Below are 21,763 nucleotides of genomic sequence, written 5' to 3'. Positions count from 1 at the left end.
GCATTTATTGGGTCTTCCTGCGACCTTTAGCATGACAGAACTTAACACTTTCTCTGCAGGGGTGTCTGAGCTGCAGGAAAGCACTGCCATGAGCTGACAGTGCACTGTTACATCGGAATCTTCCCTTCTGAACGCACATGGAGATCTCTCCCCCTCCACGCACATGCATGCCTCTCCCTGTGTATATATACACACTCATTAAACAAATGCTAGCTATCAATTTCACTGAGTGCTTATTCTGATAATAGCTATATTTATCATTTAGCATCTCTGGATGCAGTTCAAGTCTAAAATCTACTATGAGCATTATGATATTTAATAAGGGTGTTTTATTTTTTAAATGCAATAAAAATAAAGATAAGCCCTTTTTTTTTTTTTTTTTCCTTTCTTTTTTTTCTAAAGTCACCTCCTGGGTTTTAAATCCATCTCTGTCATTGACACACTGTGTGACCTTGGAGACATTGCTTGGTCTGAACCTCCTCCTGTATTAGATGGGGACAACCCTACTATGGGCCCAGGGGGGTTGGGGAAGATCATTCATTCAGGTGATGCTGTGAACATGGGGTTGGGGGGAGCAGAGGGGCTGATGTGGGGCAAAAGCACATCCTCAATGTTATAAATATGTGGCAGTTTATTGAGTGTTGGTTTGAACTCAGAAATCCTAATGGCCAGAGAACTCCTGGGGTGGGGAGAGGTGCTCTTACCTGAATTATCACCTGCTGTAGCATCACTTTCTCTTCTGCACTTGTCTCTGTGCTGTTCTCTCAACCATTGTTTGGTCCCAGAAATCATAGAGTCATAGAATCACAAGGTTGGAAAAGACCTACAAGGTCATTCAGTCCAACTGTCCTCCCATTACTGTTGCTACCACAAGCCACTAAACCATCTCTCATAGCTCCTCATCCAGATGCCTCTTGAACACTGCCAGGAACAGCAACTCCACCACCTCCCTGTGCAGCCATTTCATTTCCTATGTTCACCATGCTCCAATAAGTGACATTTTTTCTGCATGGAGGAATTCAGTTCCATACCTTTGCTTCCTCTGCACTTCCACGTCAGACACCGCTGTGTCAGACTGCCCCTCTGCTGCCATCTGTCACACAGCAACAACATGGAACGGGATATTGGTGGGAAGGTTCCATCTCTACTGCTGTGCCACCACCATCCGCCTCTGATGTCACAGGCCAACATCATAAAACAGGAGGCATTACTTTCAGAGCAGTCCTTTTAGCAAAAAGCACAGGTATCACTGCAGGGAGGAAAGGCACCACTTGTAAGTAGGTTGCTGTTATTATTTTATTATTAATAATCACCTATTTTCTTCCAAAGGTGCCAGGTTCACTGCTCCCATTCGCTGCCCTTGGGCTGCTCAGTCCAGTGGCCTTATGCCCTTTCACCACAGAATGGACAAACAATTTGCATAACTTAATTAAATTTACAGTAATCTCCACCGAAGTCGGCCTGTAAAGGATGCTGTGTACATGGTCTTAAAGCAAATCACTGCTAGTGATGAAAGAGCCTATTTCAGTTAAGCAAATTATGAGGAGGCAAGCGATGTCCTCAGTATAATAATTCCATGTGAATTATTTATAAGGAATCTGCAATTACATTGAGCAAAACAGTGTTGTACGCATAAAGCACACTTAATTATCCAACCACCTGTTATGAACGAAGGCACAGCCAATGGCATCATCGCCTATAAATTACCCAGTGCTGGAGCAGCAGGTTGGCAGCATCCTGGGGATGGGAGAGAAGAAGAAGGAAGAAGAATAGGAAGAAAACAAAGATGGAAAAGGAGAGGAAAAGAGAGAGGAAGAAGAGGAAGGAGAGGTAGAAGAAAAGGGAGGAGGAAATGAAGAGGAAGAAGAGAAAAACAGAGGAAGAAAAAGGGAAGTAGAAGAGGAAGAAGAAAAGGAAGAAGAGAAAAAGAGGAAGGAGAGGAAGAAGAAAAGGAAGGAGAAGGGGAAGAAGAGGAAGAGGAAGAGAAAGAGAAAGAAGAAGAAAAAGACAAAGAAGAGGAAGGAGAGGAAGAAGAAAAGGAAGGAGAAGGAGAGGAAGAGGAAGAAGAAGAGAAAGAAGAAGACAAAGAAGAGGAAGGAGAAAAAAAGAGGAAGAAGGAATAGGAAGAGGAGCAGAGCACAGCACTGACAACATACAGATGTTCGACTCCTGCATAGATCCAAGCCCAGGCAAGCTGCATGCCAAGAGGTTTTTCTCCTGGTGGAGGAAGCTCCTCTTCAGATAAACTAAAGATCTTTAATTTCACCCCTAGAAAGAACCTTCTAAAGGTGTTTTGAAACACTTTTCAAGCTCTTCCCTAATGGATGGCTTATATATAAATCTCTGGGCTGATTTCCCTTCTGTTGTCCAGTAACTGGCCCAGCCAAGCACGTGGTTTTGGCCCATCAAAGAATGGACCGGTCCTGAATGTATAATGAAAGAAAAATGTGTGTTTTTTTTCATTAACAGATTTACCATCTATAAATGTGTGAGAATATTAAAGGCAACAATTAACTTTATTGGAAACTTTATATTCTCCGGCCTCATTAGAACTGCCAACAAGATCTATTATTAGTATTACTATGCAGATAATGTAATAAAAAGGGTATTTAAAGTGGACAGTTTTGCACTGAAATAAAACAGCTTTTTCACCCCTCTTTCTGTCCCTCTCCCTTTTGCCCTAAGTTGTGTGGCATTGTTCAACAAGCACAAAGCTCCCTGTGTTGAACCCATGGTTATTGAGCCCCTTGCCAGGAGCTTATGGGAAGGAGTTCTTACCACGATAGCAAGGATGGAATGAGAGACTGGCATGTGTTTCCATACAGTCCAGGGGCTACTTGAGCTGGAACGCTGTGGATAAAGCAAACATCCCTCTGTGTTTGCCTTTTTGGGGTAAAACCGCACACTTTTAGGGACAAAGACATATTCCATCAGCCTACTTATTAAATTAAAACACTAATTCTTCAGGATAAGTATCAGTAGGAAAATTCCTCCTGTCCCCACCGTGACTTCAGAGCACTGCTTTGCCCTGCTGTGTGGAGGGACAGCTGTGCTGTGCAGACTGCTTTGCATTATAATTGCAGAGAATGAAGCTTGCTGCTCTTAACGATGCCTAATTTTTTTGGCTGTTTTGTAAGACACGAACATCTCTCACCTGTGACGTTGTCTGCTCTTCTTGCAGGGCTTAGAATTGCAGTGTTTCCATCCCAAAGCTTCCTTTCACCGAATCCATTCAGAGCAACAGGTAGCGGCAGGAGAAAAGCCAGCCTTTAAAGAAGAAAGGGAAAAAAGGTTTCCTTTTGTGACACAAATGTCAGGACTTCTTCTCCTCTCACCACGACTTTGCTTTGAGTGATAATTTAAAAACTGAAGTTAAAACTCAAAGCAGGAGTCAGCTGAGACTGCGGCTGACCTGAGCTCTGCGTGGCATCACTGAGGCTTGAGGGGGAATGGAGGGGGGTTCATCCATAGCCAACCCAAGGGCAAGCAGCACCCGGCCACAAGCAGGGACATGTGTGAGCAGTGGGGATGCTAGAACCCATAGGCTGCTCATGGAGAGTGGTATTTCTGCTGTCTGTGAGTGAGAGGTGCTCAGGGACCCGGGACATGGACTCTATCATTATATAAAAGAACCTGTTTAATTTGTGGGTTTAAATTTTAAATAACTGTCGGAGCTGAGCTGCTCTCAGCTCTTGTCATAACGCACTACACACAGTCTGCTTCGGCAGGAGTCCCCGCTGGGGGTTCCAGTGCCATTTTAATGAGCTCATTTCTCTTTCCTTTTCTACTATCTCCTCATACAGGGCAGGGGCAGCTCTGTGTGTCTGCTGCCTCTCACCCCTCCATGTCCTTAGCATGTGCATGCCACCATTTGCCCCATAGGGCCAAACCCCTGCTGTGCTGAAATGGGTGACCTGGGCACAGGTAACCATTCAGACAGAGCCATGGTGAGCATCTGGGTGCCAAGCTTCAGCACCCCGAGGCCAGGCACTGGGAGAACACAAAGAAGGCACTCTTCAAGCATGAACTCATTTCCAGCAGGGCCACGCTGCTCAGCACCAACTCTCTCTTTTAACACAGTTTCAGACTTGTAAGCTTCTCCTGCCCTTTGCTGGATGGATGAGGTCAAGGCTTGACTGGCCGTGAGGCTGCACCCAGCACAGCGGCAGCTCCGCACGCTGCAGCATCCCCAGACCTGCCTGGGTGCTTTCCATCACGTTTATTACACCCTGCAGTCTAATTAACAGAGACGAGTCAAAGGACCCGTAAGCAATGATTGCAATAAATAATCACTCAGCGACCACGGAGTTAATATTCCACCAGGGTCTCCTTCTGGCCTCCAGAAGAAATGGCAGAGACAGAATGGAAGAGAAATGAAAGCTCACAGTTGGACGTGCCCAGTGCTGCCTGAAGAAAAGGACAAGGGGGAATGGCTTTAACCTGAAAAAGGAGAGATGTGGGTTAGATGTGAGGAAGCAATCTTTTCCTCAGAGGGCAGTGAGGTGCTGGTACATCTGCCCATAGAGCTGTGGGTGCCCCATCCCTGCAGGCACTCAAGGCCAGGTGGGATGGGGCCCTGGGCAGCCTGAGCTGGTGGGGGCAGCCCTGACCATGGCCGGGGGTGGCACTGGGTGGGCTTTGAGGTCCCCTCCAACCTGAGCCATGCTATGATTCCACAGTTCTATGATCCTATGAAAAGCTGTGCTGCCACAGAGGCTTACTGCCCTTCCCCAAAAACTTCACAGCAGTTGTTAACAACTTTTCTTTTGTAGTTTTCCACATGGTGTCAGGAAATCACAAGAAGCTGGAAAAAACAATAGGTCATGTCAGAGGGATGGATTGTCCCAGAGCATCGCATCTCTGCTCCTCTCAACTCACCCAGCACATCAGGCTTCCACTCCCAAAACCCAGAGGGAGGAGGAGCATCAGGACAACTGCATCACGAGATCTTCATCTGCCTCCTCCTCTTCCTCTTCCTTTTCCCAGCTCCGTGATATCCCCTTGCATCCTGCTTTTGCAGAACTCCCACACGCCGTGCCTGTGCCCAGGGCACCCTTCACTGCCCCTGAGCTGGCAGCAGGGTTCAGAGGATGCCATCAGATGCTGAGCACAGCCCCATGCAATTATCCGTGGAGAGCTTGGCTTTGCTGATAATTTGTGAGCTCCACACATATCTCTACTAATTATAAATCTCAGCTGAGATTTGCATTTTTATGAAATGCTTCTGCTAGAAATCTTTGTTAAAAAAAAAGAAAAAAGAAAGAAAAAAAAAAGCCCTGTACATATTAATTCAATCTAATCTTGGTCATTTCAGGTTCCATAAGAAAGCTCTTTCATAGGGCCACAAAGCTAACATCTATAACTTTTCAGTTTCGCCAGAGAGCGTACCTCTGCTCTCAGTTGTACATTTGTCTTTGAGGATGGTGTTCATAATAAGCTGTAAGGACAGGAACGTCCTGCACAGCCCACCCTGAACACAGCTGGGGGGATGCTCTGTGCACTGGGCTTTGCAGGGACAGAATAGGGACACATTGCCTGCAGGGAGAGCATCTCAGTCCCTGGTAGGGCACTGGCACAGGTTGCCCATAGAGGCGGTGGTGCCCCGTCCCTGCACACAGCCAAGGTCAGGCTGGACGGGGCTCTGGGCACTGCTGGAGCTGTGGGTGTCCCTGTGCACTGCACGGAGTGGCACTGGGCAGCCTTTGAGTGTCCCTTCCAACTCAAACCACTCTGTGATTCCTGGCAGCACGCAGTCAGAGTTGCAGAAAATGGCTTTCTTCCCTTTAGCAGGGGCTCTTTTAAGTGGGCCTTTCCCAGATGGGGCTCAAAGCCAAAAATTTCATCAGCAATTTGTATCTCATTTGAAATGCCTTTGTCTGGAGTCAGGGGAAAAAAAGATTAACTTTTCCTCCCTGAAATATGGCTGCCGGATGCGAGGGAATAGAGAAGGCAAATAAGCAAAGCAAAGTTAAGCTTTCTGTATAGAGCTGGAGGCTTAACGGTGCAGATTACAACAGCAGGTGATGAGCAACTCTAGCCTCTGCTGTGTAGGCTGTGAAAAATCCTGTTAAACTGCAAAGGCGTTTTAGCTACAGCTCCACATTTCAGAAATGATTGAGCTGAAATCTAAGGGAGTGACAGCAGCCAGAGACCAAGAGGCATCTCTCTGGTGGCCGGGAGGGTCCTGGGGGCTGAGCAGAGCCTGGGATGCATGGGTTTGGCACACCATGGTGGCTTCTCGTGCACCCTGAACATTTTCTGTGGTGATTAATGCAGAGAAAACAGGGCAGGATGAAAGCACGATGAGAAACGACTCAGCCCGAGTAACGACACAAGTGAGCAGCCCCATTGTAGGAGCAGGAGTGTCTCGGGGCAAGCTCAAGGAAAGGTCATGAGCTTTATTTATTGCTCTAAATAATTGATGGCGTGCCCGTCTTCAAAGGCACCAGCACAGAGCACAAAAACAAAAGCAGAGGGACCCACAGCATGGGGCAGCTCTAGGATGCTGTGTTGGTAGCTCTGCTCTGGTCCAACGTCCTCAGCATCTGCCCCACCCGCCAGCAATGGCAACAGATGCCGGTGAAGTTCCTGGCCATTAGCTGCTGATAAGAAACTAATTAGCTCATTAGCTAATATCTGATCTTTTGGACTGGGTTCTGTCGGCTGTCTGATTTCAGCCCACGTGTGCACAGCCCAAGTCAGTGCCACACTGCCACCAGCTCCTGGAGAGGGGACGAGGTGTTATTCCTAAACTCCAACCAGCAGCGTGAGTGGTGTCAGCCCTGCTGCAGCTCCCCATAGAGGCAGATTGCTCACCTGGGTCCACCTCTGCTGAGCAGGGCTGGTGCCACACACCTCACACCCATCGACTTTGGGAACTTCACACTTTGCTTGTGTTCTCCTTGCAGCATCACATCCAGACCTGTGCTTGCAGCTCTCCTCCCATCATGTTTGTTCTTCTCTGGGAAGGCACTGAGTCCCTCAGGGATAAGCAATACCTGTTGCCGCTCTTTCACTAGGGTTCCCATTCCAAGTCTCCTGATACAAGATAAAAGAGAAGCGTTTCCACTCTGCACAGGGTATCCCTGGGGGTTGTCCATACTATGCTTAAACCCACTGACCCCTTCTAGGCAGATGTGAAGGCAGCATTTACCCCTTGCAGAAGGCAAACCTGCTGGAGGTGGGCTGCCAATGCGGGCTGCAGGGGGCCCAGACATCTCCATCCCCCCATCTCGAGGCATAATTTGGGGTGCAGGGAGTAGGGCCGTTCCCCAATGCAAACACATGGGATGAGCATTAACAGCACAGTCAAACTTCCCCAGCTTACCCAGAGTGAACCCGCAATCCCCAAGAGGTTTGTCCTTCACTAGAAATTAGTGACAAGTTTCCAGCGCTTTCCTCTGCCATCTGCCCCAGCTTTAGTTGAAATGCAACATTTTACTCCGGCAATCAGTAGGTAATCTTGTCAGCACTGCTTAGAGAAGCTGGGTCTGTCCTGCCCATCTGATGCACTGTGCAACAGAGGGAAAATCGTGGGTTCCTCTTGAAAGGAGGGAAAAAAAATTAAGGTTGACTTTGGCACAGGAAAACAAGCAATCCGGAGATGACAACATGCCACAGGAGCTTAAAATAAGCATCAACTAATTCAAACAAAAACAAATCTGCATTGAAAATAGACTCTTCCCCAGACCACATCCCCACTTTAAAGTGTCTTTGAATCCTCCCAGGCACATTTAGAACATACTCCCCCTTCACTCTCTCTCACTCACTTTGTTTTGCTGTTTTGTAGCCAGCAAATGAGGGCTGAAGTTTGAAATGATGTTTCCTTATTAGCGCACATGCAGATGCTGATACAACACCGTGCCCATGGCTGCCAGTGCTGGCACTGTGTGCTGTGCCAGCCCAGGGGAGCACAATGGGAGCAGCCCGCAGTGCCTTCTGCTCACAGCAGGCAAGAGAGCGCAGGAGGGGTGGGGGGATGAAGGAAGGATGGGGGGGAGGGCATAAAAATAACTGGTTTTGTATTTCTTCTCTAATAGCATTTTAAAAGCTTGAGGTAGAGTATGGGCTGTGAGCCTGAAGGGCAGAACTGATCCCAGCCCTCCCCCTCCCACACCAATCCACCTCCTCCAACCACCACTGGAAGGCTTGGAAACCTGGCTGTCCCAGCATCAGTGGGAGAGATCAATGCAATCACAAGGTCATCCACTGGTAGGCTTGAAAATCACCAGGCTTCACCCATAGATGGAAAGACTGGAGCTTACTGGTTGGCAGGGCTGCAGTTTATGGATGGGTGGGGAGGGTCTACACAGAGCCACCACCTGGGGCCAAGGGTTTGGGCCTGCCCCTAGCAGGAGGCATTGCCCTGGGTAAGGGGATGAGATACAGGGAGCAGGGGATGCTGCACGCACCCACCAGCTCCTGCCTGCTGCCAAGCACCCTCCTCTCTGCTGTCCAAGAAGACCGTAGCACCAACTCCACTAATTAAAAGAAAAGCAGGAGGAAGGGAGGAAAAAAAGATCACTGGGCGAGTCCCCAGGAGGCAGGCTGTCTCCTGCACATGCCAATCCCCTTCAGACATCTCTCAGATCTCCGCCGCCGATACCACCTCCTCGCTCCTGCTCTCCTCTGCATGCCACGCCGGAGCCAGCATTGATAATTAATAAATCTTGCAGAAGGGAGTGGAAGAGGCTGTCGGATGTGCAAGCAGAGCGGGCACTGCTGGAATTGATTACTGTGGAGGCTGAAACGCTGCTTCTAATTAATGCATTGTTCGTTAGGTGTGGTGGTGTTACGGGTTACGCATGGGGCTCCCCAATCTGCCCTCATAACCCTGAGCTCACAGAGCAGTGCTGGGGGCAGATATGCAGGGTTGAGTTGGACGCATACACACATGCATGTGGTTTAATCAATGGGGCAGCACTTCCTATGGAAGGAAACGCAGAGGAAGATTTGCCAGCCTTGATAAGGGCTGAACCCTTTCTTGGTGAATGGAGAATTTCACTATCATGCTTCCCCCAGGCCTCATGTAAGTGACATGAGATGGATGGCACCATATTGGGTCCTAGAATCATTGAGGCTGGAAAAGACCTCTAAGATCACCAAGTCATCCACTCATCCCCATCAACCCACATCCCTCAGCGTCACATCTACACAGTCTTGAACACCTTCAGGTCATGGAGGGAGCAGAGTGGGCAGCATGTAACAGCACTGTTGAAGCCAGGAGCATGAGAAGGGCCATGCAGCAAGGAAACTGCAACCTTCAAGCACAGACATGTGAAAAAGCACCAACAGAGCTCCTGACAATGACCTTGCTTCTGGTAGCAGCTCTGGGCAGAAAACAATGCTTCCTGCCCAGTCCCACCTGCACAAAGCTCACAGCCCACAGGTAGCAGCTGTAGGGCAGGTACTGCAGATCGCTGCTCACTGAGCCTCCAGTTTTGGGGCAGATTATGAATTGTTTGATATGGAATTTCAAATGATCACTTAAGTAGCTAATTAGCCCGTAACAACTTTGAGCAACCTGGGCGTAGTGTGTATTTAAGTGTTTAATGCCTTTTTTTCCCCCCTCTCTCTCTCTTCCTTTCTAATTGGCATTTAATTAAAAGAATAAATAAAAAAGAAAAGCAGCTTTGCCTGGGCTGTTCGGGTTTAAATATTAAACAGTTTGCTGCTCCTCGAGGAGTGCATTGCTTTGGTTGGGAATCAGCACCGAAAGCAAAGGGCTCAGGGCTCTGCCCCTTCCCACATCAGCTCTAAGAGCCAGGCAGCACAGCACATAGTGCCACCTCAGCACCAATGCCTCACCTCCTTCCACATGGTTTAAACCCTGCCCAGAGCTCAATTTGGCTGAAATCTCCCCTCTGCACTTCAAGTTGTTTGCAAGTTGGCTTCAGATGATGTCCTCCCTTTGATGGCATGGGATTTACACATCTCCCAAAGAGCAGCTATCTGTATGGGGATGATGGAGGGGTCTGGGTACCCACAGAGAGCAGCAGCAGCCCCAGCAGTTAGGGGGGCTGTTTCTCACCTTGCAGCCTCCTTCCTCAGCACGTTTCCCAGCCTTGGCACAACTCCCTTGGCTTCCTCCACTGAGAGCAGCCTCTGGTGCCCCCACAAAGCCCAAGAGGGGATGCTCTGGAAGGAAACGTCCATTAGCAGAGCACTCGATAACTTCTGCTTTCTGATTTATGGGAGTCACTAATGTCTGAAAATCATCTAGTGCTCTGGCTTCCTCTCTTGGCAAGAGGTGCCAGAGCAGGCTGGGCTGCCAGATTAAGTTATAACAGCTTCGGGAAGGCTCTGATGTCTCTGCTCAGACATCCAATGCTGACTGAAGACCAGACAGTCCCAAGGAGCTGCTGAACAAAGCAGCACTTTCAAAGCCATTCTCTCCAGAGATGTCACTGTAAAGGAGGAGGGCAACCCCACACAGCACACCCACTGTAAGGCCACCACATCCCCATCCTCAGGTCTGCATCCCCAGGGAACATGGAAACAGGAGAGGAAAACCCCCACTGTGACTGTGAGCAAATACTCACTGTGAAAAGTTGGTGTCCAGAAGAGAAACTTTCCCTGCTCGTTTGAATTTGGGCGGATCTGATGCAAAACACACCAAAAGTGTGTGCCTGTGAATACCAAGCGTGTTAATAGGTTAAAGTAAATCCAAAGTAACATTTGAAAGCTGGAAGATGAAAGTAGATCACAGGCCAAAGATCAAACAATCTAGAACCACTTCTAAGCCTTTTAGTGCTGCAGATTATTAGCATTTGAAAGTGAAGAGCATTAGTGAGAGAAGAGGATGGGGGGGAGCAGAAAGGAATTGCTGTTGTGCAGATAAAAAGTGAAGTAAGTGACAGTGGAAGAAGAGGACTGAAAATTATCCAGCTTATTGGGCATGGCACAAAAGGATGCATGCGCAGCTGGAGGAACCACCAATGGGCCCGTAGACTGCAGGAGCTGCTTCTGCTGCATTGGTCTCTCCAAGAAGTTCTGATGGTTTCCACTGAGCTGTTGTGGCAAAGGCTGGGAGCCATCAGCTGTGGGAATGCCAGCCCTGCAGTGCCATGAGCCATGCATTGGGGTGCACAGCCCCCCCCCAGCCCACAGCATCCTTGCTGCTCCAGTGCTGCTTTACACCCAGGTGACTGAACACAATTAGGCCAACAAGTGCACCAGCACCTGGCTCACATCTCCTTCAACCATTTGCCTCTATTTCAGGGTTACCAAAACCCTCCTCAGCCACATGGTGCGAGATTCTGTTAATTGATGCTTGCAGAAGCTCTCGATGGTATTGTCCTGTGTGGATTCTTTTTGTTACTGGGGCACTGGGATGAAAACCTGCCACCACAAAGGAGCTCTCAGCAGGTCCTCAGGCAGAGCACAGGGTTGGTACAGCAGGACAGGGCTGGTGGTGGGCATTCATCTCATCCTCCCCCCCCACTGCTCTGCTGCTACACAGAGCCCAGCACCTTTGTTTATCTCAGGTGCTCCTCTGTGTGGCTGCAATTGCAAGCAGCAAATTATGAGAAAGGAGAGAGGGAGGCGAGTGGCTGCCATCCCTATTATATGCAGCCTCGGCTGTAATAAACACTGAAGTCGACTATTCCCAGAGGGAGTTGCTAATATAGGAGATTGATTCACTGCAGTGTAACCCCCCAAGGGCTTTACACACAACTCTGACTAAACTTCCCATAAAATCAATCCAGCCTTTTCACCACTTTTGACAGGGTGTTCTAATATTAATCCACTCTCCTTGTCAGTCAGCTCTGCTAACAAAGGCTTTAATGATCTTTAACCAGGCGTAATAAATACGACATAGGTAAGTGGAGGATTCCTGGATCCCTCCAGAAGAAAAGGAAAAATCCCTTTCTATAGGCAATGGGCTCGTATTAGTGCTGATAATAATAAAGAATAGTAAAATAACAATAATGATGACAAAGCAAACAGCTTCCAAGGGGAGGCTGCATGGTGCAACTCAGCTGCTCCAGGAGCACATGCAGAGCAAGGAGTGAGTGCAATGAGATGGGTGCAGAGATGCCAATGCCCAGCCAAGTGAAAGACAGTGCCCAGAAGGCAAGTGAGCCTGATGAGCCCCGGCTATGCTGCCCGCCTCAGCTAGCCTCAGGCACCCGCAGCAAACAGAGTTTTGTTGGAAGAAATGTAAAGTGCCTGGCCCCTGTGATTAAGCCCAGCACAGACTATTCCCTTTCTCCTGCATCATTTCCACATCTCTGCTTCTGACTCACTGCTGACTTATTCTCCCTGACAGTTAGACAGACAGGAGCCCACCTCGGATTGTTCGCACTGTAATTAGGAAAGTCCTTCGCTTCTGAAATGCGAGCAGGGCAGGCTCTGAGCGTTCGACAGGATGGAAACACGGGGAGAAACACAGGAACCTGTGTGTGAAAGCACAAAGAGTCAAAGTAGGTGTAGAGCAAGGCTCAGAGTGGTTGGGAGCTTGAGCACATGCTACAGAGCAGCAGCAAGGTCTGCATACCCTTCTCCAGTAGGGAAAATGCTGGGATGCATCACTGTGGCTTCACTTCTATGCTGCACCCCAGGGCACAGAGACACAAGCACCTCTCATTTCACAGAACCATAGAATCATTTGAGTTGGAACGGGCCTTAAGGGTCATCTAATCCAACTCTCCCATTGGGATCAAGGACTTCTTCCCCACTCAGACCAACCCTCTTCCCCTGCCATGAGAGGATTCCCAATAGACACCATTGAGAGGTGCTAGGTGGGTCTTACAGACAAAGTAGAGACTACAGGAAGATGTTTGTAAAGCAGAAATGGGTGTTTCATGACACACTTGCTCTTCCCTCATGCAGCTTCCCTTTGCAGGCCCAATCCACAGTGCCACATTGCAACTGCTGCCCTAAACTCATAGATGTATAAACACAAACATTGCTTTGGACATGGGCCACAACCAGGCTGATTTCAGCCTGGACAATGTCTGTTTGCTTTGGAACAGACAGTTGCTTGTCATCAAGCAGCAAGTTAATGGCAGGTGAAACATATGTAGCTCATCAGCACACTCGTTCTGCCACAATGAGGCTGAAGCTACTTGCCCATCCTCTTCCTCAAACCATCCCAGTTTGCAGCTGAGAGAAAACAGGAATCAGAAGAGATAACTTAAAGGAATATCATCTGGATTGATTCAGCAGTTAAAGTGTCCAAAAAGTCCACAGGATCCTTCATGGTGCTTAATTACACGGCAAATGGAATTGGAAATACTTATAGAAATTTAATGTCACATTGGCATCATCAGAAAATCCCAGGGACATTTCCTAAGGATCACCTTAATGTCTTTTGCAGGAAAGGGAGATCCTGTGTGAGTATTACACTACCCGTAATGTTATAAACAAATCTAATGGTCTGCTTTGCTTCGCTCCTCAACAGAACTCTTAATTATGTATCTTGCAAATGTGCTTGGAAAATGGATTAGCTACACCAGCTGTTTGCTACCATGGCACAGTCTTCTCCAAAGCGTTTGTAGTGGCTCCAAAGTATTATCCACGTCCCCTGCTCTGGCAGCACAAGCATGTGATGAGGAAGGACCCGCTTTGGTTGGATGTGCAGATTAGCTCGGGCTTTGTAGACCAGACGCAAGGTGTTTTGCTGGAATCCGTCACAGCTGTCTCTGCTTGCAAGGTAGGAATTGGGATAATTTGTGCAAGGTTGGTTTGCTTTTGGTGCGCATGTCGCTTTGCAGCTGGATGGCAGGAGAGAATAGAGAAGAATTTCAAAAACAACCACCACACAGAAGGGATTTTGCTCATGAGCAGTAGCCACAAGGAGGTGCAGGGGTGGCAGGAGGAGAGAGCAGGCAGACATTTGCCACTGGGTTTAGTAGGGGCAACAGAGTCAAAAAGAGAGAAAAGCAACAGCCTTGCAGCAACACTCTACAGTGTGGAGGCTGTGATGGCCATTGGGCTGCTCCATCACCTACCACAGACCATCTGTACCAGAAGGGGGTTTCAAAGCATCCCAAGACAATGGTGACAAGGCAGGATTGCAGGTTGGCATGACCAGCCATGCATTCTGCTCATCTCACTTTTTCAGGGCTCCTGTAGGGGAAGGGCAGTGAGCACCATAGCACTGCTCATTCGAACTCCCAACTTCAGGAGAGGCTGGGGAACTCTCAGCCAACACAAGTGATCAAAGAGGATCATGTATTATTTATAGGTGAAGGAGCCAACTTTTTGTTCTGTATTTACACAATGCTTGACATAATAATATCCTCATGCAACCAGATCCCTGCCTGGGACCAGACATCCAGAGCAGCCCGCAGGCACAGTGCTCTAGGAGCCGGACAAAGCATTACCATGCTGAGATGGGTGGCACATCCATGGCAGCTGCCAGCATCCCACACTGTCTTGGCTCCTTCCCATATTCATCTCCAATGCAGACAAGGAGCCATCCTTTAAATAAGCTCCCGAGGACACCCATTAATAAAATGCTACTTATCTCTGCGTGCTCTGAAATAGCTAGGTGGGCAGTGCACTGTAATGGAACTTTTAGCTCAAGTAGCAATGACTTTGACCGTGCAAAATTACACTCTATTCTGGCCAAATTAACTAGGTAATGCCTTGCATTAGTGTAAAATCCTCCATCAAACCATGAAGGCTGCCGTTAAAAACACTCAAGGCCAAAAATATATGGTGGTGGGGGGAAGCACTCAGCTCAGTTAACAACCCGAGAGGATGATTTTCCACCTGGTGCTGCCCTCTGCATGTGGGTGAGGTGGGGACAGGTATGGAGGGAAAGCAAATACCTTTTCTGGGGTGTAGCAGAGGCTACTGGAGGTGGGACAGGGAGCACTGAGACAAGGCACTGCCCAGACCCCCAAGCACCAGCAGGGTCTCCTTGTAGCTCATAGTCTCCCTCTGCACCTGCACACATTAACATTTCCTTAACTCTAACAGTGTTCCCGTGTCACACTGAGTCACAGCTCAGTGGGCTTGCACCAGGCACATTCAGAAATGCCATTTCTGCTTTGCCTCCATACCTGGAGGAGCAGCTTAGCCATCCTGGTGTCAGCCACAGGACTCTGCTCCCTGTATGCCTCCACACCCAGCAAAAATCCCTCAGCACCTGGTTATGGGCTCGGTGGCAGTCCAGGTACCCCAGGGGAGGCACTTCTGGCACTCCCCACAGTTGCATTCCATGGCTTAAAATTCTTCCTACTGGAACTCCCTCACCTAAGAGGGAGATTCTGCCTGTTCTCATGGCTGTGCTGCTTTATACATGCAGCACTATTTCTCTTTTTCCCCCTCTTTTGTCTGTTACTACAGCAGATCATACTGGAGGAGCTGCCTACTAATAGGTGTTCCAGGCAACCTGAACAGCTCAGGCAGAAGAATACCTGGAAGAAACTAAGGGATCTCTGACGGAAGAGCAGGCAGACATCAAATGTGGCTTAATGAGGAGAACACGACTTTCCTATTAGCGCTCCCCCTCCATGTGACATAGGCAAAGGGAAAGGGAAGAAACTGCCAAAGAGCTTATTTGTTTTGCAATTACGGATGAAATAAAAAATTACTTGGTCTAATTAGGCCTCTTTTAGTAAGAGAACCATGCAAAATAATCTCCATTTCATTATCAATGCCAACACGATTCTCTCTTGCACATTATATGTTTAAGTGAAAATGTGGAAGGTCAATTTGCTATGTAAATTCTCACAAATTTGGCTAAACTAAAGCGATTACACTAATTCGTATGCAAATTAGCTTAATTGATAATGACTTCTCTTAGTAACTTTAAAGAAGGGGGGGATTATTCCAATTGTGACAATCCTCTAAAGTGTTTCTTTGCCCAATAAAGAAATGGTATCTTGACAAATTAAAGAGAATATAATGAAATCAGATTAATTAATGCTATGACCAATTAGCACAAGCAAAGAGAAGAGATTTACAGAAGCAAAATTCACTAGAGCAGACTACAGGAATTCATCATCTTTCACAAAGACATTTATACACCTTGATATTCTTCAGAGCACGGAAGAATTCTTTGCTTACACAAGTAGTCTGCTGTTAAAATAGTTATTTCTGTTCAATGGAAGGAAGCGGAATAAATCCAAAAGCAAAAGCCTGTCATATGCTTGAGGAAAGAGCTGGGTTCTTGCCCTACCTGACTGAGGCTGTTGTCCATCAGCACTCACATATACAACTCCAGCACATACATACATAACATACCCCTTTCCTCCAAAATCCTGTAAATGTCAGCTTCTTCACCAAGGTTTTATAGAAAAAGGAAAAACCCCGGTCCAGCAGCAGGGGAATATTCAACAGGTGCTTCCCATTTCAAAGCTCTCATGGAGATGCTCATCACAGTCCTGTGGACCTGATCCTGCTCAGCCATGCCAGGCCGCCTCAGAGAACATTAACTACACCAAGCAGAAAGTGACAACTCAAAACTCCCCCTACTACCACAATAAAACTAGTGTGAAGTAATAAAAATAATTACCAGCAACGCTGTATGTAATATCCTTCTGTGTCATCTCTCTCCTGTTGGCAATAAAAGCTACCTAACAAATTAACTATTAGGGAGGGACCATTTATTTACCTTGTAATTAGACCATGCTGGAAAATGCTTCATATGAAGTGTCACATGGACAGGTATAAATTAAGGAAGCAGCATGCAGCAGGGTCCCCATGCAGTGCATGGGATGTGAACCAGAGGTGGATCCTGTGTTGCTTCATCCCCAGCCCTGTAGCACATCAATGGGACAACATTTCTCCTTGTGAATTGGCAGATATTCCCACTTGATGAAAAGGAAGGCAAGACAAAAAGCAAGCAATAAAAGGGGGCATGGACTGGCATGATGCTTCTTAAATGAAAGTGGGGGTGGGAAGAGATAGACCTCTCAGTTTTTGATGCTGGGGGTCAGAGCCCCCCAAATGATGAGCTGCATATTATAGGGTTTGGCCTACCCCAAACGAGGGCAGCTCCTGGAACACCAGCTGCAGGGTGCCTGCTCCCAAATAACCAAGTTGGTAGAGGGCAGGCAGCCAGGTCAGCATGTGTGATGGAGTGCTGCAGGGCCACAAGTTTTCTGATGCCATTATCTGAGTTCTTCAGATAGCTGAACTACTGAATAAGCACTATTGCTGGCTTTATGGCATCGCTCTGCTCAAGTTCACATCTCCAATGCATTACCTCACCTCAGCCATTCAGAAAGGAGAAGGGAAAAAAGGTCATTCTTTTAAAAATAAAATACCATAAAACTCCTCCCCTAAAATCGTACAACAAAGCAGTGGCCAGAAGGCCTAGGCAGTGGAGGTGAGGAGTCAGGAGGAGGCCAGCAGTGAGCCCTCTGTTCCTCAGCAGAGCCCCCACATTACAGCCCTGCCCATGGCACCCTCACCCTGCCCAAGGAACCCCCAGCGCTGTCCATGGTATCCCAAGCGCTATCCATGGTACTGCCATCCTTCTCCCTGACACCCTCAGCTCTGACCATAATATTTCCAGCCCAGCCCCTGGTACCCAGTCCATGCTTAACGAACCCCAAGCCCCACCCATGGTACCCCCAGCCTGGTTTTGATATCAGAGTGCTGAAACTCTTCAATTTCTAGAAACTGCTCAAACACTCTCTGCCCTACATTAGATGCAGCATTTATAACCATAAATCAATGGTGCTATTAAACTCTGCTCACAGCCCTGAATTCCTTGAAGCCCTGGCCATCCTCGGCCACAAACACACACTTGTTCTGCCCTGTTTTCATTGCTGCAGAGCAAGAGGCTTAGTACCCCTAGCACAGCTCCAGTAACATGCGCAATGGATGCGATCACTGCCCCCCCCCCGTGAACCCTGCAGAGCCAGTGCGATGGAAGGGAACCTTTTGCTCGATTTATTTCACTGCAGTCAATTGTGTGGCATGTCTCCCAGTTTGTTGGTACCTCTCGAGCAAAACAGGCTCCTTCCATCTCATTGGCGTTATGCATGAGCTGGGATAGGAAATGAGCAAATATGCTGCTTGGATAAACACCCTGAAGAGGGTCTTTCTTCCCTTTCTCCTTTTATTTTGCCACCCTTTTTCCCCCCCCTCTGTCTCTTTTTCTTTTGGCATTTTGTTGTCTACAAAGACAGACAATAAAACAGTAAACAGGAGAAAAAAAGCCATGCCTTCAGATCATCAGCAGAAATCTCTCCTCACTCCATTTTCCTCTGCTATTTGTTCAACTCTAAAACATTAAAGGAAGAACTGGGTGGGAGATGCGGGTTTTTTTTTTCCTCTCAGCTTTGTCTCTTATTTGTTAATTGTGCTCATCAGTGAAAATCATTCATGGTAGAGATGGGGAGCCAAAAGAAAAAGTAGAAAAAAAACAAGCCAGAGCTGATCATATGCAGGGGAAATAACTCAGATGTGAAAATACTTCAAGACTGGGAGATTGCACTATTTATTCACACAAGTGTCCTGCTGTGCCTCAGAAATGCAGTGATTTAATGAGCTGCTGCAAAGGTGTTTGTTATTAAGAAATTCTGTCTCTGGTTATTCTCCCCCGTGTGATTAGGACAGAGCCCGGCAGAAATTCTGACTCGGCACACCATTAAAGATTTAACGTCTCTCCCCTCCCTGCTCCCAGCTCCACAGCACTTTTGAATCCATTCCAGAATTAAACGCGGTACAAGCTGAACAGGGCTTGTTCAGCACAGATGCTGAGTGAGAGTTAAGGAGAAATTAGGAAGGCATTTGTGTTAACAGATGTTCCTCCTCTCTGCCGGGGATCTACGCATGTGGGGTGATAGTATGGAGATTGCTGGGAGCAGGGAGCACCCAGAGATGCCTAACGGGACAAGGACCAGGAGGGGTCTCACCCCACATCCCTGGGCTACACCACCCAGCAGGGATGCCTACATCCATCTCAGCATTGCTACCATCCAGGTTCTTCATGGAGTGGGGCACCAAAGCCACCTCAGGATGCTTGGTGCTCACCAACCCTTCCCCAGGCTCCTGTCCCCTAGACTGATGCTGGTTCCCCACCCTAACTCAGTGATCCAGAACACAAAAGAATATCCATAAGGGGAATTTTCTGGGGCACCCAGCTCCCTGGTGATTTAAGCACGCTCCACGCAGCATGTCTGCTCTGGTTGCTGTGCTGGAGCAGAGTGTTTCTCCTTTCAAGTCGCTCAAGCACCGCTATTACTCTGAGGCTAAGCAGCGCTAATGGAGAAAGCATTCCAAGTTTCATTTTCCTCTGTAATGGAAAATGCAAGAGCGAGATTTCAGTCTGTGAGCACTTCTATGAAAAAACAAATATCTTTATTGGCACTGGACAGCCTGCCAATCAGCCACAAAATTGCTGGCTTCTCTTTCTCCCCTGAAGGAATGCCTCTGCATACAAAGATACCGGAAAAACTTCAGGGCCTGGAGGATAAAAGGCCCTTCTTTGCCTTTCATTGGGTGATTTGCAATGCATTGCTTCAGCATAATTTCCCATCTCCACCGCTCACAAAGGACGCTCTGTTGCTATCTGTGAGTTTAATAATTTCTGTTCCCTACACCTTGCATTCATAATGCATCTTTCAACACTTCAGCTCCTGCTGTCCAATAAAACCTGAGGCTTCACACCAAGAGAGACCTGGAGCTTGAGCTGCTTCTATCGCAGCCCCAAAGCTCCCACATGAGCTGAGCTCCACAGTGCTAGAAATGAGCACTCTGGAGGGACTGGGTCAGAGCAACCCAACTGCAGACTGGCAGTGTCTGCTTTCAGCCTTGTTACTCAACAACTAAGGAAAGCAATGCATAGCTTGTGTGTTCCCATCTTCTCAGGTACGTGGCTATCATCTCCTCGTGGCCTCTGTCCCTCCCAGGGGATAGTCAGGTGCCCATGGCCAAACAGGTCTCATGATTTCATCCTTGTGAGGCTTCTGTCCCACACTGCCCAACTCTGTACATTTCCCACCATCACCATGAGGCAAACTGCAGAAAACTTATTACCACCTGTTTTCAGATGGGAGTATTTGCCTCAGTTATTCCCAAAAGCCTTCAGTCCCCACAGGACATATTTTATATCCATTTACCCAGGAATTCAGCTATTAAAAGCCTGCAGACACGAAGCATTTGTAAAGTTAGTACAAGAGGCTCCAAATAATCCATGGAAATAATCTATGGCTCCATCTGTCCTATGAGCCACATGTCTCCCTCCCCTTCCAATAGATGCAAACAGAAGGCACAAAGCCTGGTGGGGCGGCTGCAAGGCAATGACCCTCACGCACCCCCAGCACAATTCCCACATCCTGAGCCCAAGAACAGAGAAGCAGAGATGTCAGCTCAGAAGTGGGCAGACGTTGCTCTCAGTGCCCTTTGTGTTGGCGGCATTAAATAAATGTCCCCTGGCTCCCACTGGCCATGGCCTGACCCTTTTATCAAAATGCATCAAAACGCTTTTCACAACAGCAAGGAAATGCTTTATTATTTAGTTGGGCAGCCCTCACAAAGTCCTGCATGGGTCACACAGGCAGCATCGCAGCATCCATCTGATTGCTACTTTTGGCACATACCAAGGGAAGGAAAATAGAGCCTATCAGTGCTGCAGCAACAGGAGGCTATGCTGAGACCAGGTCTTGCTGCAAACACCCAGAGCAGAAGTGCACGCACAGCAACATACCAACAGCAGAGCTGCACACACCATAGCTGTGTAACCTGATGGAAAGTACAGCAATAACAATAGAATCCTAGGCTACAGCAAGCAAGAAGTTACTCAGAAACAGTCACGGGCACAGAAAGAAAAGAAAGAAGCTGCTTACCTTCAGAAAGCCCGAGGTACTCAGGGATCTCCAGCAAAATATACTAGCCTCCACTGCCAACCCTTAAATGAGGTCTGGGAAGGGATGGATTCTGGCTCCACCCTGTTCTGGTCACCCAGGTGCATGGCACTGCTTGCACCTGAGCTCCCCTGGGCTGGCCCTGCCTTCCCACCAGGTGCTCAATCACTGCTTCAAGCCATGACTTAGCATTTCTGCTATAATAGCCTCACACAGAAACCTCTGCAAAGCCTTCCAGGCCAGGCCAGCTGCTCTGCAGCATGCATCTGAGTGTTTTGCACAAGCACAAAGTTCTGTAAAAGCACTGAATTATTAAACCACTAGAGTCAGCTCACCCTCCACTTTCAGGGTGAACAGGTCGTTAATTACCTGCTGTAAACAACAGGGGCAGAGAACCAACCAGAAAGCAGGACTGGTTCTGTTCACCCAGACCCCTCCCTGCAGCCCACCTGTGTTCAGAATGAGACCCATCTCCAAGCACCTGCTCTGCTATGGACACAGCCTGCCCTGGTCTTATTTACTTATTATGGTAGGGTCCAGTGTGTAATGCAACTGTACACAAATAAATAATGCAGACTGCTAAAGATTGCTGCAGAGGTGACTTTTCTGGGGATTTAATGCTCACATCCCTCACACTCTTGCCACAGCGAAAAAGAAAAATTACAAATTGATCTACAGGACCAGGCTCCCCTCTCACACTGCCCTGCTCCATTGCTATAAATAATGGCCAAACCCCTGGGGGCTGCATGCAAGTCTGGGGGATGGGAGGTGCTATGCTTTGGTGCTGAGGAGCTCCAGTGTCACCTGGGGACCCAATGATGCATCCCCACTGCTGGAGCATCCATCCCTATCCCCATGCTCTCCTTGCCCCTGGTGTCTCTCCTGCAGTCCTTGACATTTTCTTTCTCAAGGGGCAAGTCCCTGGTGCATCCTCACAGAGTAATTGTGAAATTATTATGGTTGGTGATTTTAATTTAAATTGGATGGAG

General features: G+C 48.0%; 1 protein-coding gene across 6 annotated transcripts; it reads right to left on the bottom strand.

Annotated features, from left to right (window-relative positions):
• Positions 1–327: 327 nt before the first annotated feature.
• On the bottom strand, positions 328–21,031 carry LOC107324317 (uncharacterized). 6 transcript variants are annotated; one of them, XR_014938222.1, is made up of 10 exons: positions 20,757–20,863; positions 12,292–12,398; positions 10,542–10,628; positions 10,031–10,137; positions 7,328–7,542; positions 6,817–7,038; positions 4,386–4,440; positions 3,155–3,267; positions 2,779–2,850; positions 1,614–1,737 (listed from the first exon to the last, which is right to left on the bottom strand). XR_014938222.1 is itself a non-coding variant. In XM_085526007.1 (8 exons), the coding sequence occupies exons 5-8, from the start codon at positions 7,405–7,407 to the stop codon at positions 1,191–1,193; spliced, it is 474 nt and encodes a 157-aa protein (XP_085382133.1). In that variant the 5' UTR covers positions 7,408–7,542; positions 10,031–10,137; positions 10,542–10,628; positions 12,292–12,398; positions 20,757–20,863; the 3' UTR covers positions 328–1,190. The 6 variants fall into 6 exon arrangements, 2 of the variants coding, with proteins under 2 accessions (XP_085382133.1, XP_085382134.1); XR_014938221.1 differs by lacking the exons at positions 1,614–1,737; positions 2,779–2,850 and adding an exon at positions 1,032–1,249; XR_014938220.1 differs by lacking the exon at positions 4,386–4,440 and having other exon boundaries at positions 20,757–21,031.
• Positions 21,032–21,763: the final 732 nt, after the last annotated feature.

This window comes from Coturnix japonica, chromosome 34 (assembly GCF_054131305.1).
Source record: "Coturnix japonica strain WE chromosome 34, WE-NBRP24, whole genome shotgun sequence".
Classification (NCBI taxonomy): Eukaryota; Metazoa; Chordata; class Aves; order Galliformes; family Phasianidae; genus Coturnix; species Coturnix japonica.
This window is presented reverse-complemented; position numbering and strand designations above follow the sequence as displayed.

Excerpts from the sequence above, each read along its gene's own strand:
- LOC107324317 (XM_085526007.1), bottom strand. The coding sequence starts at position 7,407 with ATGGCAGAGGAAAGCGCTGGAAACTTGTCACTAATTTCTAGTGAAGGA. Across the intron at positions 3,268-6,816 it reads CTCAGCAGAGGTGGACCCAG|GCTGGCTTTTCTCCTGCCGC; the intron begins GTGAGCAATCTG and ends TCTTCTTTAAAG. Across the intron at positions 1,250-3,154 it reads AAGAGCAGACAACGTCACAG|TGATACCTGTGCTTTTTGCT; the intron begins GTGAGAGATGTT and ends TCCTCCCTGCAG.